General features: G+C 44.7%; 1 protein-coding gene and 1 pseudogene across 1 annotated transcript; both read left to right on the plus strand.

Moving 5' to 3' along the window:
* Positions 1–7,880: 7,880 nt before the first annotated feature.
* Positions 7,881–8,763, plus strand: LOC136624483 (gastrula zinc finger protein XlCGF66.1-like). Its single transcript, XM_066598466.1, has 3 exons — positions 7,881–8,001; positions 8,352–8,531; positions 8,621–8,763. The coding sequence occupies exons 1-3, from the start codon at positions 7,924–7,926 to the stop codon at positions 8,747–8,749; spliced, it is 387 nt and encodes a 128-aa protein (XP_066454563.1). The 5' UTR covers positions 7,881–7,923; the 3' UTR covers positions 8,750–8,763.
* A 182-nt stretch (positions 8,764–8,945) lies between these two features.
* Positions 8,946–20,891, plus strand: LOC136626711 (zinc finger protein 300-like; annotated as a pseudogene).
* The last annotated feature ends 1,305 nt before the right edge of the window (positions 20,892–22,196 follow it).

Below are 22,196 nucleotides of genomic sequence, written 5' to 3' on the forward strand. Positions count from 1 at the left end.
CTGTACTTTTCCTATTTGAAATCTAAAGAATAGTAATGCCAAATTTCACATTTGTACAACAGCGGGAAGTTAGTGAATTAGATTAGGTACATTACATAGGGGATGGTGGGGGTCACTTACTTTAGCACTTAGAATTGAATAATCAAGTTGTAACCCCTGTACTTTCCCAATTTACGACCTAAACAATCGTTCTGCCAAATTTCATGTTTGTAAGACACCAGGAATTTAGTGATTTAGATTAGGTATATTACACAGGGATTCAGTTACTTTTGTACCAAGTAGATTCCTACTGCTGAAGAAACTGGGGAATTAATGATCAAGGAGATATTTAGGCTGCATGGCATTCCTCTAGGGATTACTATCAACCTGTCTTCCACCTTCCATTCTCAGTTCAATGACCAGACCGAAAGAACCAAACAGACTCTGGACTCCTACCTCCAGGATGATTGGGTGGACTACTTATCTACAGCATAATTCACCTATAACAACTCTAGAATTCTAAAATCAGTTTTTTGCTAAGCTTATGTTACGTTATGCTACTGGGACCTGTAGTGCTATGGGTTTGCAGGAGCACACTTCCACAGGTGTGGCACGTTTATGCCGGCTGGATATGGAGTTCTCCAGGCAGTCAAGCACCACAGTTCTGTTACATATAAATACCACCTCTTGCTAGAAGATGCTGGTTTCCCAATACCCTGGTGTTTGCAGTAATGGATGTTGTTTGTGCGTGTGAACAGTGGTATGTTCTGTGTGTCTGTGCAGGTGGCCGGACATGAAGTGTACAGTTCTGTTCTGTGTGTGTGAACAACAACATGTTCTGGGTGTCTGTGCAGGTGACCGGACATATGTATGAACAGTCCAGTTTCTTTGTGCTATGCATTACCTGTTGCATTGGTGTGAACTGTGTCCTGTCTGTTTGGATTGTTTACCATCAAGAGCGAATTAGGTCCTTAGGTTCTAGTGTGGGGCAGTCCCTATTGGGACGATCACCCTGCATGCAGGCAGGTTTTAGGTGGAAGTTGACCTTTGCGATTAGGGTCCCACGCGACCACAGAGACCCTTGTCGGCGGACTTGTGGGCTTAAGTATATTGGCCAAAATACAAACTAATACCTCGTACTGTAGAAATTCCAATCTATTTATGTGTGCAGGTACGTCAGGTGACTGTTTGTCATTGGTTTATGTCTGTCCACAAGTCTTGTTCGCAGTTCCCGAGTTCACATATTCTTGAATACTACCACCGCTATTCTCAATCACAGGCTTACTAAATTATGGGAAACTCAGTAAAAGCTAAAAATAAATGCAACAGGCCCAGGAACTCTACGAGAAGGCAATGGACAGACATCGCAAAATTCTCTCCAACCTTCAAGCTGCTACATCAGCCAATCACAATCAGCTCTTTCAGCAGGCGGGGATTTTAAATCCGCCCCTGCTGATAGATCAGGACTGCAGAGTCGGGGACAGCGCAGAGAAGACATGGCTGTGCCCCGGCAGCTGAACGGAGGTGAGTATGTATTTTTTTGTTTTTTACTGTACTTTTATTGGTTTTTCAGGGAAGTGCTTATGTTTAAAGCTCTATCGCAGCTGACATGTGTGACAGCTGCGGTAGAGAATTGAAGAATTCCTCTGCTGCATCTGCCACAGATGTGGCAGATGTAGCAGTAGGGAATTCTTTTTACTAGCAGGGATGAAGGAAACATCTGCTGCATGTGGCAGAGGTGTTCTTCATCCCCGCGGTGTACACGGCAGCGGCGGAGGTTACGTTTTTTTGGGGGGGGGGGGGTTTACGCTAAAATGATTGCTTAGATGTAAAGCACTTCTATGAAAAACAATTCAGGGATGCTGGCGTGGTGCTCGGCTCGAGTAACTAGTATTTCGAGTATGCTAATGCTCGAATGAGCATGCTCGTCTGAATATGCTTATGCTCATCTCTAGCTATAAACAATTTAGCCAAAGTTTTTGCATTTTGAAGACCGGGCAGAGCAATAAAATTACACATCTTGCTGAATCGATCATCCCCCCCCCCCCCCAAAAAAAAAGGCACAGGAAAATTAGGCCTACTAAGGAGGGTCTTAGCAGGAAGGACCAGCAGGGAGAATAACATCCAGGAAATTTGTGGGCCTAGAAGAAACTTCCCCTTAACCCCTAGGCCAAATCGTTTCCTGACTGAGATCCCTGGAGAGGACACACCTGAATAAAATGTCCAATTTGGCAGCAGAAGAAGCGGTGACCTCTGACCCCTAATTTCCACTTTCTCTCAGCTCCACCAATTGCATAGGTTCTTCTAAACAAGAGAACTCCCCTGATGGGGCCAAAAATAGTTCACCAGTCCACTCTCTTACTTGTCGACCAATCCATATGGCTAGTGACATAGTTTCATCCAGACTTCTAGGGGTGGGATATAAAACCAGCAGAACTTTAACCTAATCACATAATGCAAAACAGAATTGGCTTCGTAGCGCTGGGTGATTACCTTGAGTCTCGTTTGGTCACTGACTATATTCAGGGCAAAAATCCTCAATGGATGACTAAGGCCAGCTGCACACGGCCGTGACGAGCTCCGCCGCGGAGCCTGTCACGTTGCCCCCTGGAGACCCCAATACTTACCTGCGGATCCGGCGTCCCAGGTCCCGCATGACGCTTCGGCGTGCACGTGCAATAGAGCGCGTGACACGCCGGCCGCGTCGTACGACGCGGTAGGCGGTTTCACGCTATCTTCCGCTGTGCTTCAGAGGAAGATAGCGTGAACGGACGGCTTCCATTGACTGCAATGGAAGCCGTCCGCGCGTACACCCGTGGCAAATAGAGCATGCCGCGGGTGAGGACGGGTGATTTTACGGTACGGAATTCCGTGGTGGAATTCCGCACCGTAAGCATTGAGCTATTAGGTTCAATAGAACCTAATAGCTGCGGGTAACGCAGCGGATTTCCACCACGTATTACGCGGCGGAAATCCGTCCGTGGGAAGGAGCCCTTACCCTGTAGCAAATTTTACTCTCAGCCAGAGATCTCCTATCGGGTCATCAGGATCAACCCCAAGGCAGCAAGAAAATTCTTCACAGATGATAAAGCCTCAGAAGTGGGTGGCCATGAAAAGGCCCGGACCTGAGGGTCTCCCTGCAGCCTAGAGATAACATCCCCCACACTCTGAGACTCATCAGCCGAGGAGATGGGGTGCGATGTGTAGTACAACTTGGAGGATGCTCTGAAATCAACGAACTCCCGCCTATTACCGATCTGGCAAGTGTGGCTTAGACTCCTTCAGTGGTTAGATAATGCCCCAATGGCATCCATAGGAAAAGCAAGGCAAAAATAACCCCAGCGAGAAAATATAAAGGCTGCTTATCATGTCACATTCACAAGGCACACCTCACCGAGCACCGACACAAGGCACACCTCACCGAGGACAACAAGCTGCAGCATATACATGATATATATATAGAGCACCCCCCATGTATATCACACACACATATATATATATATATATATATATAGCACCCCCCATGTGCATTACACATATATATATATATAGCACCCCACATGTGCATTACACATATATATATAGCACCCCCCATGTACAATACAAAGATATATAGCACCCCCCATGTACAATACAAATATATATATAGCACCCCCCATGTACATTACACACACACACATATATATATATATATATATAGCACCTCCCATGTACAATACAAATATATATAGTCCCCCACATGTACATTACACGCTCGGTTCTGCTCCTCCATCTCACACACACTCGGCTCCGCTCCTCCCTCTCACATACACTCCGCTCCGCTCCTTTATCTCACACACACTCGGCTCTGCTCCTCCATCTCACACACACTCGGCTCCGCTCCTCCGTCTCGCACACGCTCGGCTCCGCTCCCCCGTCTCGCACACGCTCGGCTCCGCTCCCCCGTCTCGCACGCGCTCGGCTCCGCTCCCCCGTCTCGCACGCGCTCGGCTCCGCTCCCCCGTCTCGCACGCGCTCGGCTCCGCTCCCCCGTCTCGCACGCGCTCGGCTCCGCTCCCCCATCTCGCACGCGCTCGGCTCCGCTCCCCCGTCTCGCACGCGCTCGGCTCCGCTCCCCCGTCTCGCACGCGCTCGGCTCCGCTCCTCCGTCTCGCACGCGCTCGGCTCCGCTCCTCCGTCTCACACATACTCGGCTCCGCTCCATATCCACTCTCTGCATACATCCTCACACAGCAGAGTCCTACATCCACTGAGCGGAGAGACCTGGTCATGTGACCCCTTGTCTCCTCCCACACACTGATCACATGACAGTGACATCATCACAGGTCCTGTAAGCACAGAACAACCCCACGGCTCCTGTCCTGTTGCAGCTGGAGGTATGTGGGGTCACAGCTGCCCCTTGTGGAGACACCAGGGAGGTGCAGGAGATTAGCGGCCATGTAACGCTCCTCTGGGGAGTCTGGGATGTACATAGGAGATGGTACAAGGCCTCTGTAGTGTCATAAATCCCCCTGGTTAACCCCTTCCTACTCTGGGGCTTATATGTACACACTGGGTGATATTCTCACCCAGCTGGCCTCCCACTGCCGCAGGCGGGATCGGTGAGAACATCAATGCCAGCAGTTAACCCCTTACATCAGTGTTCCCCAACTCCAGTCCTCAGGGACCGCCAACAGATCATGTTTTCAGGATTGCCTCAGTGTTGCACAGGTGATATAATTATCATCAGTGCCTCACACATTGCCACGGGTGTTCTTACAATAGGATATCCTGAAAACATGACCTGTTGGTGGTCCCTGAGGACGGGAGTTGGGGACCCCTGCCTTACATGACACAGTCAATGTCAATTGCGGCATTTGAAAGCCCCCCCATGGGAGAATCATGTAAACGTGGAGGGCCAGTGGGTTGCCATGGCATATGGATGCCAGTCAATGCCGTCCGGGTCTGTGATCACTAGGATAAGCTATGATGCACTGCAGTACAGAAGTATAGCCGTGTATTATCAGAGCGATCATAGCCTCACCGGTTCATGTTCACTCCAGGGACATAAATATAAATGTATGTATATTAGTTTTGTTGTCAATAAAAGGAGGAGATGGTACAAGGCCTCTGCAGCGCCCCCTATTGGCAGGCCTGTTACATGACTGGGAATAGAAGCCTCCGGAAGGCAGAGAACATCTCCAGCTACAATCAGGATTATTCGGCCTCCACTACAAATTCGCTTTCTACAATCTGTACAAAATCCCCCCAGAAGAATATAAATAAGTGACACAACTGATAGAATGAGCGCTTTCCCCAAATCCCCACAAAATGACCCTTTTTCTGCCTCCTGCTACAAGACAGACCCCAGACATAAAAGGCTTCCCAACTCCACACTCAGAGCACAAGCTTGCGTCGTTCACGGATGACCTACTTGTTTACCTGACTAGCCCCCAGACTAGTCTCCCAGCCATATTACAGGAATTCAAAAGATATAGCCAATTTAGCAACTTTAAAATAAACATAAACAAATCAGAAATCCTAAATATAACCCCCCCCCCCCCCCCCCCCAAGAAGTCGCCCACCTAAAATATTGATTCCCTCTGAAATGGAAAGAGGACCATATCAAATATCTGGGTATCCATATTTCTGCCAAGTTGGATGACTTGCTCAGTCTTAATCACGGGCCCCTCTGCTCCTCGCTGGAGAGGGACCTGGAGAAGTGGCGATCCCTGACCTTGTTGTGGTTTGGCAGGATTAACGCGATAAAAATGAACGCCCTTCCCAAGTTTCTGTACCTGTTCCAGACCCTACTGATCCAGGCACCAAAAAGCTTTTTCACATGCCTTAGAAGAGCCGTAGTGAAATTTGTATGGAATGGAACAAGACCCAGGCTGAGCTGCAAAACCTTAACGCAAAAAACAGAGATGGGAGGGGTGGGGCTCCCGGACCTTGCTAAATACCATAGAGCGGCACTGAGTAAGTGCATACTGGACTTAATGCTCAGAAGATCATCGAAACGATGGGTGGAGCTTGAGGAGGACCCAGCCCCTTTTAAAGCACAAGGCGTGGTTTCTCCATTCCTGGAGACTATCTTGAAGCAATAGGATGGCTTTGCGGTAAAAGTAGGCTTAATTTCAGTGCCCGGCCCCTGGACACCTCTCGTCAGTAACCGGGATTTCCCGCTGGGTGCGCAAGGCCTACCCCTTCTGGGCAGGATAGGGATCCCCGTCCCGAGAATTAGGGACGTCACTACAACGGGTGAAATTAAACCACTGGAAACACTGTTAGGATGGGGGGGGGGGGGGGGCATTGGCCAGTGCGTGGTTCCAATATCTATAGTTCATCCACTTCATCCGCTCACATGATCAGGTCTCGGAGGTCACGCGGCAGTCCACCCCTTTTGAGGAGATGTGCGCTTCGTCTCTTAAAAGGAAAGGGGAGGTTTCTGCGGTCTATGGCATATTGGTAGCCGGGGATGCGCTAGACGGTGGGGTGAGATTTAAGAGAAGTTGGGAGAGGGAGCTGAACCAGCACCTTGAAGAAAGCGACTGGTCCAGATCGTTTATCATGACTCATAAGATGTCCATATCAGGCAGACACCATGAACTGAACTACAAAATCCGAGATGTACCCCAATGTTGGTAGCAACTGCTGGAGGTGCCTGCATAGCCTAGGATCGATGCTGCACATCTGGTGGTCCTGCCCTCTGGTGTCCCCTCTGTGGAACGAGGTAAACACACTATATAACACCCTTACCGCTGCAGAGGTCCCTTTTTCCCCAGAGATTGCCCTCCTCTCCGCCATTCCAGGCCCTATGGCCGCGATCAAGAAGGGGCTACTTAGGTTCTTTCTTCTAGCGGTGAGACAGGTGATATCACTGTTGTGGAACACTACGATGACCCCTACACGTTTAATATGGGTAAAAGCCATGGACGACATTAGGTATATGGAAGAACTGAGAGCTAGAGACAACACTACATTTGCCAGCCACTAAGCTACATGGGCGACTTGGATAAATTTTCGTCCCTCTGCTAAATTTGACTCCTTGTTGGTTAATGGTGTAATACCGCCCAAAATACAATTAATCTGAGATACTACCTTAGATGGAGCTCACACTCGGTTCGCCTCTTCCCTTTTACTCTGTTCCTTCCTAACCTTTTTTCTAGCTCCTTTCTTCATCTCTAGTGTCTTAACCCCTTTCATCTCTCTCTCATCTTATTTCTTTTTCTTTTCTCGTTTTTTTTTTTTCTTCCCCCTGTGCGCACTAAGCGATGAAGCAGTACTGATAGGATGTATGTCTTGGGACTAGGGTGGATCCATTTTCCTCGTCCCCACGTACCTGAGATATATGTATATGCATAAGTATATAAGTGTTCGTTACCTAGTTATAATTTGCTAACAAACCCTACGTCACTCATTGTCTGAATCCGATCTGGGATTTCCCAGAGAGGAGATTTGTCGATTTTCAAGCGGAGGACGACGAGAACTATCAGGCATCCAAAGGTGCCCTTTTGAGTCTATATACACCCCTCCCCGATTGTAGGGATTTCCTCAATTCGATTTGGAAGTATTCTGTAATTTTAATGTATTTTCAATAAAATATATATTGAACCATAAACATCACACAGCACGCCAGTGTGCGGCAACTTTGTTTTCAGTTCCATAGAAAATAGTGAGCGATACCGGGCCAAAATTAGCTGCGATCTCTCTATCTCAAGCTCTCAGAGAAAAATCACTCATGTAAAATAATGGCTCTTTTCATGTGTGATTTCTGTTCATCTCGCAACACACAGAAATCGTACTGAAAATCACCGGTGTGAATACACCCTTATTTATAGCCGTCTTTGAATCCCCTATAATCCAGAGATTTGGAGTGGCTTACATTGTCTCGTCTTCTCTCCGTTCAGGATCCTCAGCTGATATCTTCTATATCAGATAATATTCCTGATTGACTCGACAAGAATGGATAGGAAGAGGGACAAGATGGCGGAGGGTATATTCACCCTCACCCTAGAGATACTCTTCCAGTTTACAGGAGAGGTGAGAGATTCTGGAGATGACGTCACGTTCCATCATTCTCATCTATGTCAGTCTCTGGTCATTCATCATAAATGCCGGGAAAATAATAGAGCCGGTTGTTCTGGTAGAATGATGGAAACCCAACAGATCTACTATAAGGCAATTGGAGGTTGTTGGGGGTCATTATTGTCTGTCCTCAAACAGAACCAAAACTCTGATCATTTTGTTCTTCTGCTCCTGTTACTGAGCAGAACAACAGAGATGATGAACACAGATGTGAGGAGAATCTTACTAATTGTTGGCCATAACTGGAGACATGAAGGACTCTAGAAATGTCTGCAGTGATATTTATGGATGTATCTCCCCATAAGCAGGATTACACGGTAGTGAAGAAGACTAGTGATGGCTGTCAGGCCCCGGTATCTGATGGATGGAGAAGTCCCCTGAGCCCAATCATAGGGCCTCCACCTCACCCCCTGATACTGGAGGAGATCAATAAGCAGAAGATCCTAGAACTCACCAACAAGATCATTGAGCTGCTGACTGGAGAGGTGATGCTGCTGGGAATGCTGGGAAATTATACAGTAACGCTATGGTGGTATAACGTGTATGGGTGATGACGGTATCATTGTGTTGTCAGGTTCCTATAAGGTGTCAGGACGTCACTGTCTATTTCTCCATGGAGGAGTGGGAGTATTTAGAAGGACACAAGGATCTGTACACGGACGTCATGATGGAGGACCACCAGCCCCCCCCCATCACCAGGTAATAGACAGGACTAAATCCACACGGCCTTTATTATTTCTACTAGCTGATATACCCGGCTTTGCCTGAGTGGATTTGGTACTGGTGTTTATCTGGTGTTTACATGGAAAATCTTATGAAGTCTTGATTACTTTAGAAATACCGAGGAAAAAAATATGTTCACCATTTTGCATGGTTCTTTGCGTTAGCCAGGAAACACCATGGGAGGTAACCATGCGACGTTTCCTTTATATAAAATGACATCGGGAAGTGAGAGAACTAGATTATGTACGTAAAATTTGGACGCTAATTCTTTTGCGCTTAAAATTAAATAATTGAGTTGGGACCCATTAACTTTTCCTATTTATGACATAGTCAATGCCCGTCCCAAATTTCAAGTTTCTATGACATTGGGAAGTGAGAGAATTAGATTCCGTACATAAAATTTGGACGCTAATTCTTTTGCACTCAGAATTGAATAATCGAGTTGGGACCCATTAACTTTTCCTATTTATGACATAATCAATGCTCGTGCCAAATTTCAAATTTCTATGACATCGGGAAGTGAGAGAATTAGATTATGTACGTAAAATTTGGACACTAAATTGTTTGGGCTAGAATGGAATAATCGAGTTGGGACCCATTAACTTTTCCTATTTATGACATAATAATCAATGCTCGTACCAAATTTCAAGTGAGAGAATTAGATTCCGTACATAAAATGTGGACGCTAAATCTTTTGCGCTTAGTATTGAATAATCGAGTTGGGACCCATTAGCTTTTCCTATTTATGACATAATCAATGCTCGTGCCAAATTTCAAGTTTCTATGACATTGAGAAGTGAGCGAATTAGATTCCGTACGTAAAATTTGGACGTTACATTTTTTTGCACTTAGAATTGACTAATCGAGTTGGGACCCAATAACTTTTCCTATTTTGGACATAATCTATGCTTGTGCCAAATTTCAACTTTCTACGACATTGGGAAGTTGGAGGATTAGTGGCGAGTCAGTCAGTGAGTCAGTGAGGACTTTCATCTTTATATATATATATAGATGTAGAGAATGAATTCAATGGCTGTCTGTGTTTTCTGCAGGTAGATCCAGTAAGAGAACAGCAGCGGAGAGATGTCCCAGTCCTCTTCTTCCACAGGATGATCAGGTAGATGGAGAGAAGGTCTCATGAAATCTCCCCTCTGGTCTGTAGGACGGCTGGGAAGGTCTTGTGTTCAGTCTTATTATACGACTGATACTTGTGTAATGAGAAAGCTGGAGATGGCAGGATTACAGCCGACCGCAGACATTAGATCTCCGCATCTTATCACTATTTTCTGGTTCTGGAGACTTCTGGTTGGAATAAAGAAGCAACAGGTTGGAGTTATACAGGAGACCTGCAGCTATTTGGCCCAGATCACTACTGCTGTCATGTCATTCCGGCTCCTCATACTAATTAATGACCTTTTCTGGCCATATAAAACCTCCCACACGACTTCTCCAACTGTGTGATGACTTTTACACTATTTATTTCACAGCTGGTGAAACTGGAGGAAGATCCAATCCCTATTGATGCTCCAGAGACACATGTGAGGGGGGATCAGCCGTGTAAGGAGGTAATCCCTACAGATGACCCCCCAGGTGAGACTACATGTGGGGAAGAGTCTGTGTTGTCGGGGTTTCAGCTGTATATTCCCTTATTCAGCCAAAGACAATCTTAGCATTGTTTTCATTATTCGCTACTCAAAGAATTAAAAGAACATTTAAATCACATGAAGAGTAAAACTTTCAGTCCGGCTCATGGAGACTCCAAATAGCAGCTTTTTAAAAAAATCTATATTAACCCCTTAAGGAGGTAGCCCTTTTTTTTCATTTTTGTTTTTTCATTCCCGTTTTGAAAACTCATAACTTTATTATTTATGTTCAAAAAGTATTTTATTAAAGTTATTCGCAACATACATCTTACAGCATTGTCTATTCATGTCAAACTGAGGTGCATTATTCGAATTTCTTCATGGCTTATGGAGATTCAACTTAAACTAATATATACTGCTCATCTGATCTTGTATTATGCAATAGATATCTCATGGTATCTTCGATATTGCCCTCAAAATGAGTTAGTATTAGTATCTAACGTTGCTTCTTAATTCTTATCTTATGAGAAACCAACAATGAAAAAGCATAACAATACTTATAATCTAGTAGCCGACGACCACCCCGCCCCGGGTATAGACCAGGACGTGGTGTCCGTCAGGACCAGAAAAAACTTTGAATAAAATGATAATAAATCTAATCATGGGGGGGGGGGGGAAGTAAAAGAGGGGGTTATGAAAAGAGATTTGGGGGGAGGGGAAGATGGTGGAAAAAGAGTGAGAAAGTAGAGAAGTAGAGAAAACTTGTGGTGCCTCGATGCGCCCACTAGTGCCAGAGCTCATTACCGAACGGGCAACTCATCCCTCTGAAGCCACCCGTCAAAGTCTGCTGACTTGCGAAAGGTCAGCCATGGTTCCCAGATCGCATTAAAAGCTGCGTATTTAATGTCATCTCCCGCTCTTAGCTCCTCCATATGGCTTATCTTAAGAAAGAATCGAAGAATTATTTTCTTGTTTATCCCTATTGGCCCCGGTAGGACTGACAGGAGAGCAATTTCGGGAGTGAGGACTAGAGAAACTCCGCTCAAGACATTATGTAGTCCCTTGACTGCCTTCCAAAGAGATGAAATCTGAGGGCATGACCACCAGATGTGTGTGAGTGTCCTAGTTTCCGTCAGGCATCTCCAACATAAGTCGGAAACTCCTGGGTAGAATCTGGCTAATCGTACCGGGGTGCGATACCATCGTGTGAGCAATTTATAGTTTAGTTCTTGATGGTTACCTGACACTGTCATCTTGTGCATCAAGCACTGAGCCTTCACCCAATTCTCCTCTGGCACGGCTCGCCCCAGCTCCTTCTCCCAAGGTTTCCTGAATCCTCCTCCTGGGTCCCGGCCCTCTCGGCGACCAGGATGCCATAGACAGCGGAGACCTCTCCCTTCTTTTTCTGAGGTGCTTCACATAGCTCCTCAAAGGGGGTTGAGGGTAGTGTCAATTTGGTTGTCGGTCCCAAGGTTCTTATGTAATGAGCAATCTGATGGTACTGGAACCACGCACCTGCCCACTGTCCCCCCTCTCCCGTATTCTCTCCTTATCCATGATGTCACGCACTGTAGGGCATTGCAGTCTCAGTCCCTCCAGCAGGGGTAATCCGGTGTCTCCCAGTGGGAAGTCCGGATTCCCCGTCAGGGGTGTCCACGGCCCTGGTAGCCTTACCAGTCCAGACATGATTGCGAAGCCATCCCAGATTTTCAGTATTGAGCACATTAAGGGGAATACCCTGATGTCCCATCTACTTAATCCTCCCTTTAGCCAGAATAGCCCTTTTACTTGTTTTTTTGTTCGTTCTAGTTCTACCCAATGTTCCGTAGGGTCTTTTCGCGTCAGGTCAAATACTACTTTGCATATTGCGGTTCTATAGTATAGACGTAGGTCCGGGAGTCCCAATCGCCCTCTATCCTTCCGCTGTGTCAGCAGTTTATAGCTGAGACATGGTCTAGATCCTTTCCATACATAGCGGGTTGCTGCTTTTTGGAATCTAATAAAGTAGTCTTTGGGTATTTGTATGGGTAACGTTTGGAAAAGATAGAGGAGTCTGGGTAGGGCATTCATTTTGAGCGTATTAATTCTACCAAGAAAGAGAGGTTCAATGTTCTCCATTTATCTAGGTCTTTTGTAATGGATGTGAGAATAGGTTCAAAATTCAACCCATATAGTTTCCCCGTATCTGAGGATAGGACCACCCCCAGATATTTTATTTGGTCCTTTCGCCATTTTAGGGGGAACTTGGATATTAGTTGTGTGATATCCTCTGCAGGGAGTGTGATGTTTAATATCTCTGATTTAGTCATATTGATTTTGAAATTGCTGACCCGGCTATATTTTTCAAATTCGTGTAAGATGGCGGGTAGGGCCATTTTGGGATTTGTCATGTAAATCAACAGGTCGTCCGCGAATATAGCTACCTTGTGTTCGCTCCTAGTAGCTTTATAGCCCATTATTTCTTTGTTCTCCCTAATGGTGTTGGCTAGCGATTCCATTACCAATGCATACAGTGTCGGGGATAGGGAGCATCCCTGATGTGTTCCATTCTTTATGCTAATTGGTTGGAAAGCGAGCCATTCACCCTTATCTGAGCAGTTGGTTTGTTGTAAAGGGCCATAATCCATTGCCTGCATCTGTTGCCTAATCCTATCTGTTTCTAAGAACGACCAGTTGACTCGGTCGAAAGCCTTTTCGGCGTCAACCGAGAACAAGCATAGTGGTGGTTTGCCTCCTTCGCCCGTTCTATCGGGGAGAGTGTCTTTATAGTGTTGTCCCTGGCTTCCCGTCCAGGGACAAACCCTACTTGATCTCTGTTAAGCATCTCCCGGGTCAATGGTCTTAGGCGTGTAGCAATAACTTTCACGAAGATTATCGTATCGATATTTAATAAGGAGATTAGGCAATAGTGCTTGCACGCCATTGGGTCTTTACCAGGTTTGGGTAATACAGTGATGGTAGCCTGCATGGCTTGTGGAAGAAAGGAACATGTATCTGAGATTGCATGAATGTTGGTTTCGCTTTGTTGGTTTGCTCCACCCTGTCCAACCGGGAGATCAAGTTTGACAGTTTACCCGTCCTATCCCTCTTAAGGCGTGTCCCCTGGGAGATGAAGACCCCCCTCAGTACACACTTGAGGCCTTCCCACTGCACTGTTGGAGGTGTTGTGTCCGTACTATGTATATCTATGAAGGTCTCAATGGTCTGTCTGACCTCCTGTAGACAACACGAGTTGCTCAAAAGGTTGTCGTTTAAACTCCAGGAGTTCAGGTCCCCTATTTTTCCCTGCCCCAGGAGTGCTCCATAGACAGGTGCGTGGTCCGACCATATGAAACTGCCCATAGAACACTTGGGGTCTAGGTCCAGGAGATCATGTGAATTAAAAATTTAATCAAGCCTCCCACAGCTGTTGTGGGCCACTGAGTGGTGGCTGTTGTCCTTAGGGAATACTTTCTTCTAAAAGCTCCTGTGCTCTGTTACCTTACTAGCTGTATGAACTGTGGATAAGAGCAACAGATGAGAGCTCCAGTTGACCTCCCATAGCTGTTGTGGGCCACTGAGTGGTGGCTGTTGTCCTTAACCCCCGAGTGGAGAATCCTCCGGAGGTCAACGAGTCTCAGCTCCGCCAACTGTCTCCGCAGTCTACGCAAGGCCGCCAAGGAAGGTCCAGACCTACCCGAAGATTCATCCAGCTCTGGGTCCAAGCCGAGGTTGAGTTCCCCGCCGAGGATTATCCTTGAGCCAGAGGCGAACCGCGCCAGTTCTCCCAGAATACGGCAGCCAAACGAGACCTGTCCAGAATTTGGAGAGTAAACATTGGCAATTGTTAATATATGTCCTCCCAGATCAAGCTTTAGAAAAATAAATCTCCCTTCGCTGTCTGTTTTAGAGGCCAATACTCTATGCGGGAGGGTCTTATGTATTGTGATCGATGCTCCGCAAATTCTCTTGTCAGGGTGTACACTATGATACCAACTAAAATAATATCTATTACTTCCTTTTGGGACTTGACCTGCTTTATAGTCTGTACCCTGGAAGAAGGCTATGATGACCTGTTTCTTGTGCATATGTGCCGGGATCTGGCCCCGTTTAGCTGGTGCATTCATTCCCCTGGCATTATATGAACAGAAAGTCAAACTAGCCATGGTGTAGTATCTTTGGTTGGGTGGGTAGCTCCGGGGGTGGGCCGCATCCGAGAAATTAGTAAGGCATAGGTCCAAGAATGAAAAGAAAAGAGGTAAAGGGGGTGTGAAGTAGAGGTGGGTGACAGAAAACCGTTGTTCTGTCGATTGGAATCCGAATCTCCAGTCTAGCAGAGTGGGAAACCAACCTAGGGTTGGGCAGACGATACAAAAGCATCGTCCATCCCGTGGGGTGAAGAGACCGGGCAGTAGAGAGAACCCCCTCCTACCGCCCTCACCGGCAAACCAAACAGTAAATTGTTGATATGCTTATGTAAATTACGTTTTGCATAAACTAGAACACTTGGGGTTTTCTTCTGCTCTTGGGGTTTTTTGCCTTCCTCTGGATCAACAAAAAAGGAAGCTAGACAGGCTGGACTAGATGGACATTGTCTTCATTCAGCCTTACGAACTATGTTATGTTACTATGTTACTTATCCAACCTTAATGCAGTTTGAAAATCTTTGAGAAACTATGCTACTATCCCAGGTGGCCCCCCTCCCTCCAGCCAAAGAGTTCCGCCCGTGGGGCCTAGCAATATTCGGTGGTTAGAGTCAATTATGTGTTTCTTGCATATTGCTATGGCTTAAGTCCATAACTCTTCCATCGCCAGGGCAACACTTATGCCAAACGATCAGCGCTTTGCCCTGCTGTTGGTCTCAGAAGGCCTGGATTTGTGGTGTCTAACCTCTTGCCTGGCTCTCTTGGGGCCCCAATAGGTAGAGCCAGAACGTATGGCCAATCTGGGATCGCCACCATAGGTAACTCTAGTGTTCCCAGAAACCCTGGTAGATCTGCTGGTGATTTAAAGGAAGCCGTTTTCCCGTTTCTTGTTGCTGTGAGTTGAAACGGGTACCCCCATCTATAAAGAATATGGTTTGCTTTCAGTTCATCCAAGATCGGTCGCACTGCCCTACATAGTTGCAGCGTACGTTGTGCCAGATCTGGGAACACTTGTATGGGGGTTCCGTTGTGTGTTATTGTGTCCTTCTTTTCGCAGGCTTTTTTCATTATGGCTTTGTTATCCTTGAAATAGTGGATACGGCAGACCACATCTCGCAGTCTATTTGGGTTGTCTGGTTTAGGGCCTAGAGTCCTATGTATACGGTCAATCTCAACCGGGCTCTCAGGTCCCCTTTGTAGCAGGGAGCCGAAAAAGTTCCGGGCCCACTCCTCTAATTGCATCGGCATGATCTCTTCTGATAAACCCCTCAGGCGCAGGTTGTTTCGCCTGTGACGGTTTTCAATATCATTAATGTGGGTCAAAATGTCCGCCATCTGTATAGCATTTGCATTGATCGCTTGGCTATGGGCGTCTAGTGTAGAAAGAACCTTCTCATGTGACTCTTCCACTGAGCTTAGCCGATTGCCCACTTGTTTGACCTCATGTTGCAGCATGGACAGAGCTTGTTTATGGGAGGCCTCCAACCTCTGGAAATCGCTTTTGGTCGGAATTGCGTGCAAATGATTCCTCCAGTCCTCTGACGAGGGGTCTCGGATCTGTGGATTGAGTCTGGGAGTTTTAGGCCTGGCCGCAATGATGGTGCTCCTGCGGGATTTTTGTGTGGTGTTGCGTCTCCCCTCTTGCGAACTGCCGCTGCCAGCTTCAGTATCTACTGGACTGGGGCCCTGGTCGTCACCCATTTTGCCTCTTGGGGGTCTGGGGTGATCACAGTCCCTTGCTGGGGAGGGCTGGGAGGACGGGGCTCTATGTGTAAGGGAGTCTCCCCCCTTATACTGCGGTTTCAGACCCTGTGGTATGCTGTGGGGGGGGCACCGGGGAGATGAGAATTCTGCAGCCTCATGCTACTTTTCTGTCCTGCCGGCCTCCGGAGCTCCTGCCTCCTCTGCTGCCCTGTGTTCTTCTCCCCCGCTGTTGGCAGTATTCAGCGCCGCGCACACATGTTCCGGCACCATCTTAGATGGGGGAGCCACGGCTCCCGAAGTAGCGCTGGAATGTCGGCGGGTCCTCATCAGCGGCGTCCGGCATCTTCCCGCTGCATCTCCTCTTCACCATCTCGTCTCCTGGGGTTTCTCTCGGCTCTCGGTCTGCAGTGGGGTAAGTTTGCCAGTGATAGCAGCAGGAGCCTGGGCAGCGTGCGTCCTACTCCTGCATAGTCAGGCTCCGCCCCTGTAACTCTATTATTTAACCCTGACATGTATGTCTGAGGGCTTGCTGTTTGCAGGATGAGTCATATTTTTTAGTGGTATTATTTAATATATCATATAATGTACTGAAAAACTTTTTACAAATTGTAAGTGGAGTGAAATGGGAAAAAAAATGAAATTCGGTCATCTTTGAGTGCGTCTTGTTTCGTTTTTTTGTATTCTTTTTATTTTTTCAAAGATATTTAATTTTTATATGTTATTTTCTCTTACCATCTTCTGAAAGCCATGACCTTTGTATTTTTCCGTCGACATTATTGTGCAAAGCTCATTTTTTGCGAGACGTCCTGGAGTTGCTGTTAGTAACATTTTAGAATACATACGACTTATTGATTGCTTTTTGTTACATTTTTTCTTGGAGACGGGGCGACCAAAGAAGCAAAATTCAATTTATTTTTTCTGATGACGTTCGTTGTACAAGGTAGATAATGCGATACATTGAAAGGTCGGCCTTTTACAAACGCAGCAATACCAAATATGTATTTTTGTTATATTATTTAGATTATTTTATTATAAATGTGGCAAAAGGGGTGTTTTTTAAAAACTTTTATTACTTATTATTTATTTTAATAATTAGTAACATTTTTAAAACTTATTCTTGCTATTTTTTTAGTTTCCATAAGGTACATGAACTTGCGTTGCTTTTAAAAATCTCTAAGTGGGTGAAGTGGGAAAAGCACCACAGCTGCACCCCTTTGGGGTGGGGGATCATTTCTGCGGTTTTCATGGTGCAGTAAAAATTATATTATGTCTTTATTCTGAGGGTCAGTACGAGTACAGTGATACTAAATTCATACAGCTCTTTTATATGTAGTAATGCTTAAAAGTTAAATACCTTTCTTAGAAAAAATGTCTTTCTAACGCTATATTTTATCCACATTATTTTTGTTTTATTTTTCCATTGATAGGACTGTGTGATGGCTCGCTTTTTCAAGGGTGAACTATAGTTTGCATTGCTAACATTTTGGGGAAAATACAACTTTTTGATAGCTTTTCATTCAATTTTTTACTTGTAGTGACCAAAAATAATGCAATTCCTCCACTGCCTATTGTTTCTTTTCTGACGGAGACCTAAGTAGACCTTTATGGATGCAGTGATACCAATTTGTAGATTTTTTTATTTTACTTTAGATTTTTATAATTCTAATAAAAAAAACAACTTTATTTCTCGCCCATTGCATTGGGAGACACAGCTGAAGACCATGGGTATAGCTACTTCCACTAGGAGGTGGGCACTAAGCAAAAAAAGTGTTACCTCTTCCTACCAGCTACACACCTCCTGCACAAACCAGCTAATCAGTTTTAGCTTAGAATCCCGGAGCTCTACTGTCTATGGCGGTTAGGTGAGTATTCACTCCACTGAGGTGAGTATTCTCTCCTCCCTTTCTTTCTTTCCCTTTCTTCTTACCACCGGCACTTCAACCACCTTTCTTCACTTCACTTCCAAACCCCCCCACCCACCGAGACCTCTCTACCTATACCAAGCCCCCTAGCAGATACTCCTTCGCGTGGCATATTCCTGGGTTGTATGAAGACTTCCCTATGCGAGACAGTTCAATTTTCTCCTCTTTTGCAGGCCTCCTTACAGCTTGGGAAACCGCTGCGGTGGTCCTGCTGGAGGGAAGTGATGTCTCATGTGGCTACAGCCCATGGCGATGCTGGAGGACTACTTCTCCTTTGTCCTTATCCCAGGTGGCACTGATTTTCATCACCCATTCTTGACTAGCCAATATTATTTCTGAAGCTACTGTTGGTAAGAGTTCTCATTTACCACAAAACAAAGCCAGCCGTGTGTGGTTCTGCACAGAAGAAAAGGCTTCAGTTTTGTTTCTTTTGCTGCTCCAGGCCCCGGAACTTGGATAACAAAAAACCCTTGCTGTCCTACAAACCGCGCCCGTCTTGGTGTCCCTGGCCACTATACTCCAAGTCCGCCTATACTAAATCTTCTGTGTGTATGGCTGTCCCCAACCACGGCATTCAGAGTGACCTAAATCAATCAAGTATCAGACATATCTGTTCGGGAAGTCATCTCTTTGAGCCATGCCATATAGTTTTCCGCCCGACCCAAAGATTGCTTCTTCAGTTACAGAATTCAAATTTCTCCTTCATCGTCCAATGCTTTGGCTAATGCGATACACACTCTCTCCTCTCAGGGTGTAATTATTCCTGTTTCCCCTTTAGAACAGTGCAGGGGGTTCTATTCCAATCTCTTCATGTTACCCAAGGAGGACGGCACTGTCTAACCCGTTCTGCATCTGAAGAGGTTAAATCAATATGTCAAGGTTCAACAGTTCCGCATGTAAACATGGGAGTTTCTGTCATCCATCGACATTAAGCAATTCACCCAGTGATCAGGCTAACCGGAAGAAGTACCCTGCGTTGGTACGAAAGCTCGCTATCATTTCATCATGTATTTTTGTTAGCCATTAAAAGGTATCAAATCTACAAGATTACGTTGTTTCTCTTACTGAGAACAATCACATTTTACGAATTATTGTGGCTCATGTAAATGGGAAAAACTTTTAGTGTTTAGGTTTTAATACCAGCCTTATAATTTGTATGCGCATTTTATATACAAATGTCATGAGCTATTGGTATAGTTGTAATGTTATATTCAAAAATATTAAAATCCATTTTATTCTTAGCAGATGACAAAACCAGGAGCTCCAACGGACATCTGATATCAAAAGATTTGAAAGCGGAAGATCCTGGTATCATACAAGATACATATGTATCTTGTATACAAGAAACTCCTATTATCACAAATATATCCTCAGTACTTTATAGCAAAAATCTGTCGTCAGATCCTTCTAAACAGGTTCCATCTTCTGATTCTTTACAGATTGTTAAACGGAAAAAAAATTACAGAACAGATGTCAAACATCAAAGAGTTCACACAGGGGAGAAGTCATATTCATGTTCTGCATGTGGGAAACATTTTAACCGAAAATCAAATCTTGTATTACATCAGAGAATTCATACAGGGGAGAAGCCATATTCATGTTCTGAATGTGGGAAATGTTTTAACCAAAAATCACATCTTGTATTACATCAGAGAATTCATACGGGGGAGAAGCCATATTCATGTTCTGAATGTGGGAAACATTTTAAACGAAAATCACATCTTGTATTACATCAGAGAATTCATACAGGGGAGAAGCCATATTCATGTTCTGAGTGTGGGAAATGTTTTAACCTAAAATCAAGTCTTGTGTTACATCGGAAAATTCACACAGCGGAGAAGCCATATTCATGTTCAGAATGTGGGAAATGTTTTAACCGAAAATCAAGTCTTGTATTACATCAGGGAATTCACACAGGGGAGAAGCCATATTCATGTCCTGAATGTGGGAAATGTTTTAGCCGAAAATCAACTCTTGTTAAACATCAGGGAATTCACACAGGGGAGAAGCCATATTCATGTTCTGAATGTAGGAAATGTTTTAACCTAAAATCAACTCTTGTTAGACATCAGAGAACTCACACAGGGGAGAAGCCATATTCATGTTCTGAATGTGGGAAATGTTTTAACCAAAAATCAAGTCTTGTGTTACATTGGAAAATTCACACAGCGGAGAAGCCGTATTCATGTTCAGAATGTGGGAAATGTTTTAACAGAAAATCAAGTCTTGTATTACATCAGGGAATTCACACAGGGGAGAAGCCATATTCATGTCCTGAATGTGGGAAATGTTTTAACCGAAAATCACATCTTGCGAGACATCATAGAATTCACACAGGGGTGAAGCCATGATTATGTTCTGATTGTGGGAAATGTTTTGACCAAAAATCAAGTCTTGTGTTACATCTGAGAATTCATACAGGGTAGAGAAGCTATTTTAATGTTCTAAATATGGGAAAACTTTCACACATAAATATGAAACATGAAAAAATTCACACAGAGGAGAAGCCATATTCATTAGAGGAGAAGCCTAATTCATTTTAGGAATATGGAAACTGTTTTAAGCAGAAATCACATATTGCTGTACATCAGACAGTTCACACAGATGACAAGCCGTATTCATGTTCTGATTGTGGAAAATATTTTAAGCAGAAACCGACTCTTACTCATCTGTGAATTCAAACAAGAGAGAATTCATTTTCACGTTAAGAATGTGAGAAATGTTTTGTATTCAAAAGATTTTTATTGAAACTTTAAGGGTAATACAAGAAACACGAATACAATAAAGTATCAAAGATTTAACATAAGTTGTGATGAAATAAATTGTTTAACTTGTCCTATTGTCTTTTGCTTAATAACAATTGACTCAAATTTTCATGTAAATTGGTGATTTTGTTGGTGACATATGCCACCTCTCCGAATATCCCTCTCAAGTATGAATATACCTGAGGCCCTGGTTGTGATAACCGGAATGGGCTCAGCCTATGGTGTTATTCTCCCGTTGCTTGCCTGCATGCAATCCAAACATAAATTAAAGTAAGAAACCAAGTAACTAAGTTTAAAAAGAAATAAAAAAAGTGTTGTGGGGTAGAGGGGGAAGGTAATATAGCAGGGTACCTAGGAATAAGGAAAATGAAGAGTAGAGAAGCAGAAAAGGAAGAAGAAATAAAAGAAGCAGCAGCTTTGAAGATGTGGACCACGAGTCATGAACAGGGATGGTCTATTGGGTGCTTAAATAGATGTATAGATGGAGTATCTCCTATTACTGTACAATTCCGTTTGCTAGCCAGCTAGAGAGAGATGGTGAGTCTTGAACACCTATCCATACTACCCAGGTGGTGTAGAAAGTTGTAAATTCCTTTTCAAGATCAGAGCATCTTAGTTGCTCCATATGTTTTATGGCATCAATTGCTTCTACCCATGCTATTCTAAGGATTGCATTACTTTGTTTTGAGTATCTGGGAATGATTTGTCACATTACCATGATAAAATGTCCTAACAATACTTTTTTATTTTTAGATATTGATCCCGGGAACATGGACAAAGTGCCATCTCTGGGGTGATATCAATTGAGGTTCTGCATACTGCCCAATATAACCTAGAGAAGTCCTTCCATAAGGGAGCTATAAGCGGACACTGCCACCAAATGTACAACATTGAACCAGAGTCTGATCAGTACCTCTAGCATTGTTCTGATACAGAGGGAAACATTTTGTGTAGTTTGGTTGGGGTCTGTACAAGTGTGAGACTATTTTAAAGTTGAGCTCTTGTAGCCTACTTGATATAGTCATTTTAAGGGACAGTATATAGGATTTAGACCAGAGCTCTACAGAAAATGCCCTACCCAATGCTCTCTCACCTATGTCCCCACCCAGCTAAGTTCAAAGCTCTCAGTCTGTTCATATTGTAGCAATCGCATATGTAGGTGCAACAGGGGCGATACATAGCTTCTCAAAAGGGGTAAGATCTACTGTTAAATATGATCTTGGGGTTAAGGTGTTGATATAACTGCATAGTTGAAAATATTGGACCAAGATCCAGTTGGTAGATTAGAGTCAACCTTAACTTCAAGAAGAATCTCACACCCCTGGGCCC

This window comes from Eleutherodactylus coqui, chromosome 4 (genome assembly GCF_035609145.1).
Source record: "Eleutherodactylus coqui strain aEleCoq1 chromosome 4, aEleCoq1.hap1, whole genome shotgun sequence".
Taxonomy (NCBI): Eukaryota; Metazoa; Chordata; class Amphibia; order Anura; family Eleutherodactylidae; genus Eleutherodactylus; species Eleutherodactylus coqui.

Excerpts from the sequence above, each read along its gene's own strand:
- LOC136624483 (XM_066598466.1), top strand. The coding sequence starts at position 7,924 with ATGGATAGGAAGAGGGACAAGATGGCGGAGGGTATATTCACCCTCACC. Across the intron at positions 8,002-8,351 it reads TCTTCCAGTTTACAGGAGAG|CAGGATTACACGGTAGTGAA; the intron begins GTGAGAGATTCT and ends TCTCCCCATAAG. Across the intron at positions 8,532-8,620 it reads TTGAGCTGCTGACTGGAGAG|GTTCCTATAAGGTGTCAGGA; the intron begins GTGATGCTGCTG and ends TTGTGTTGTCAG.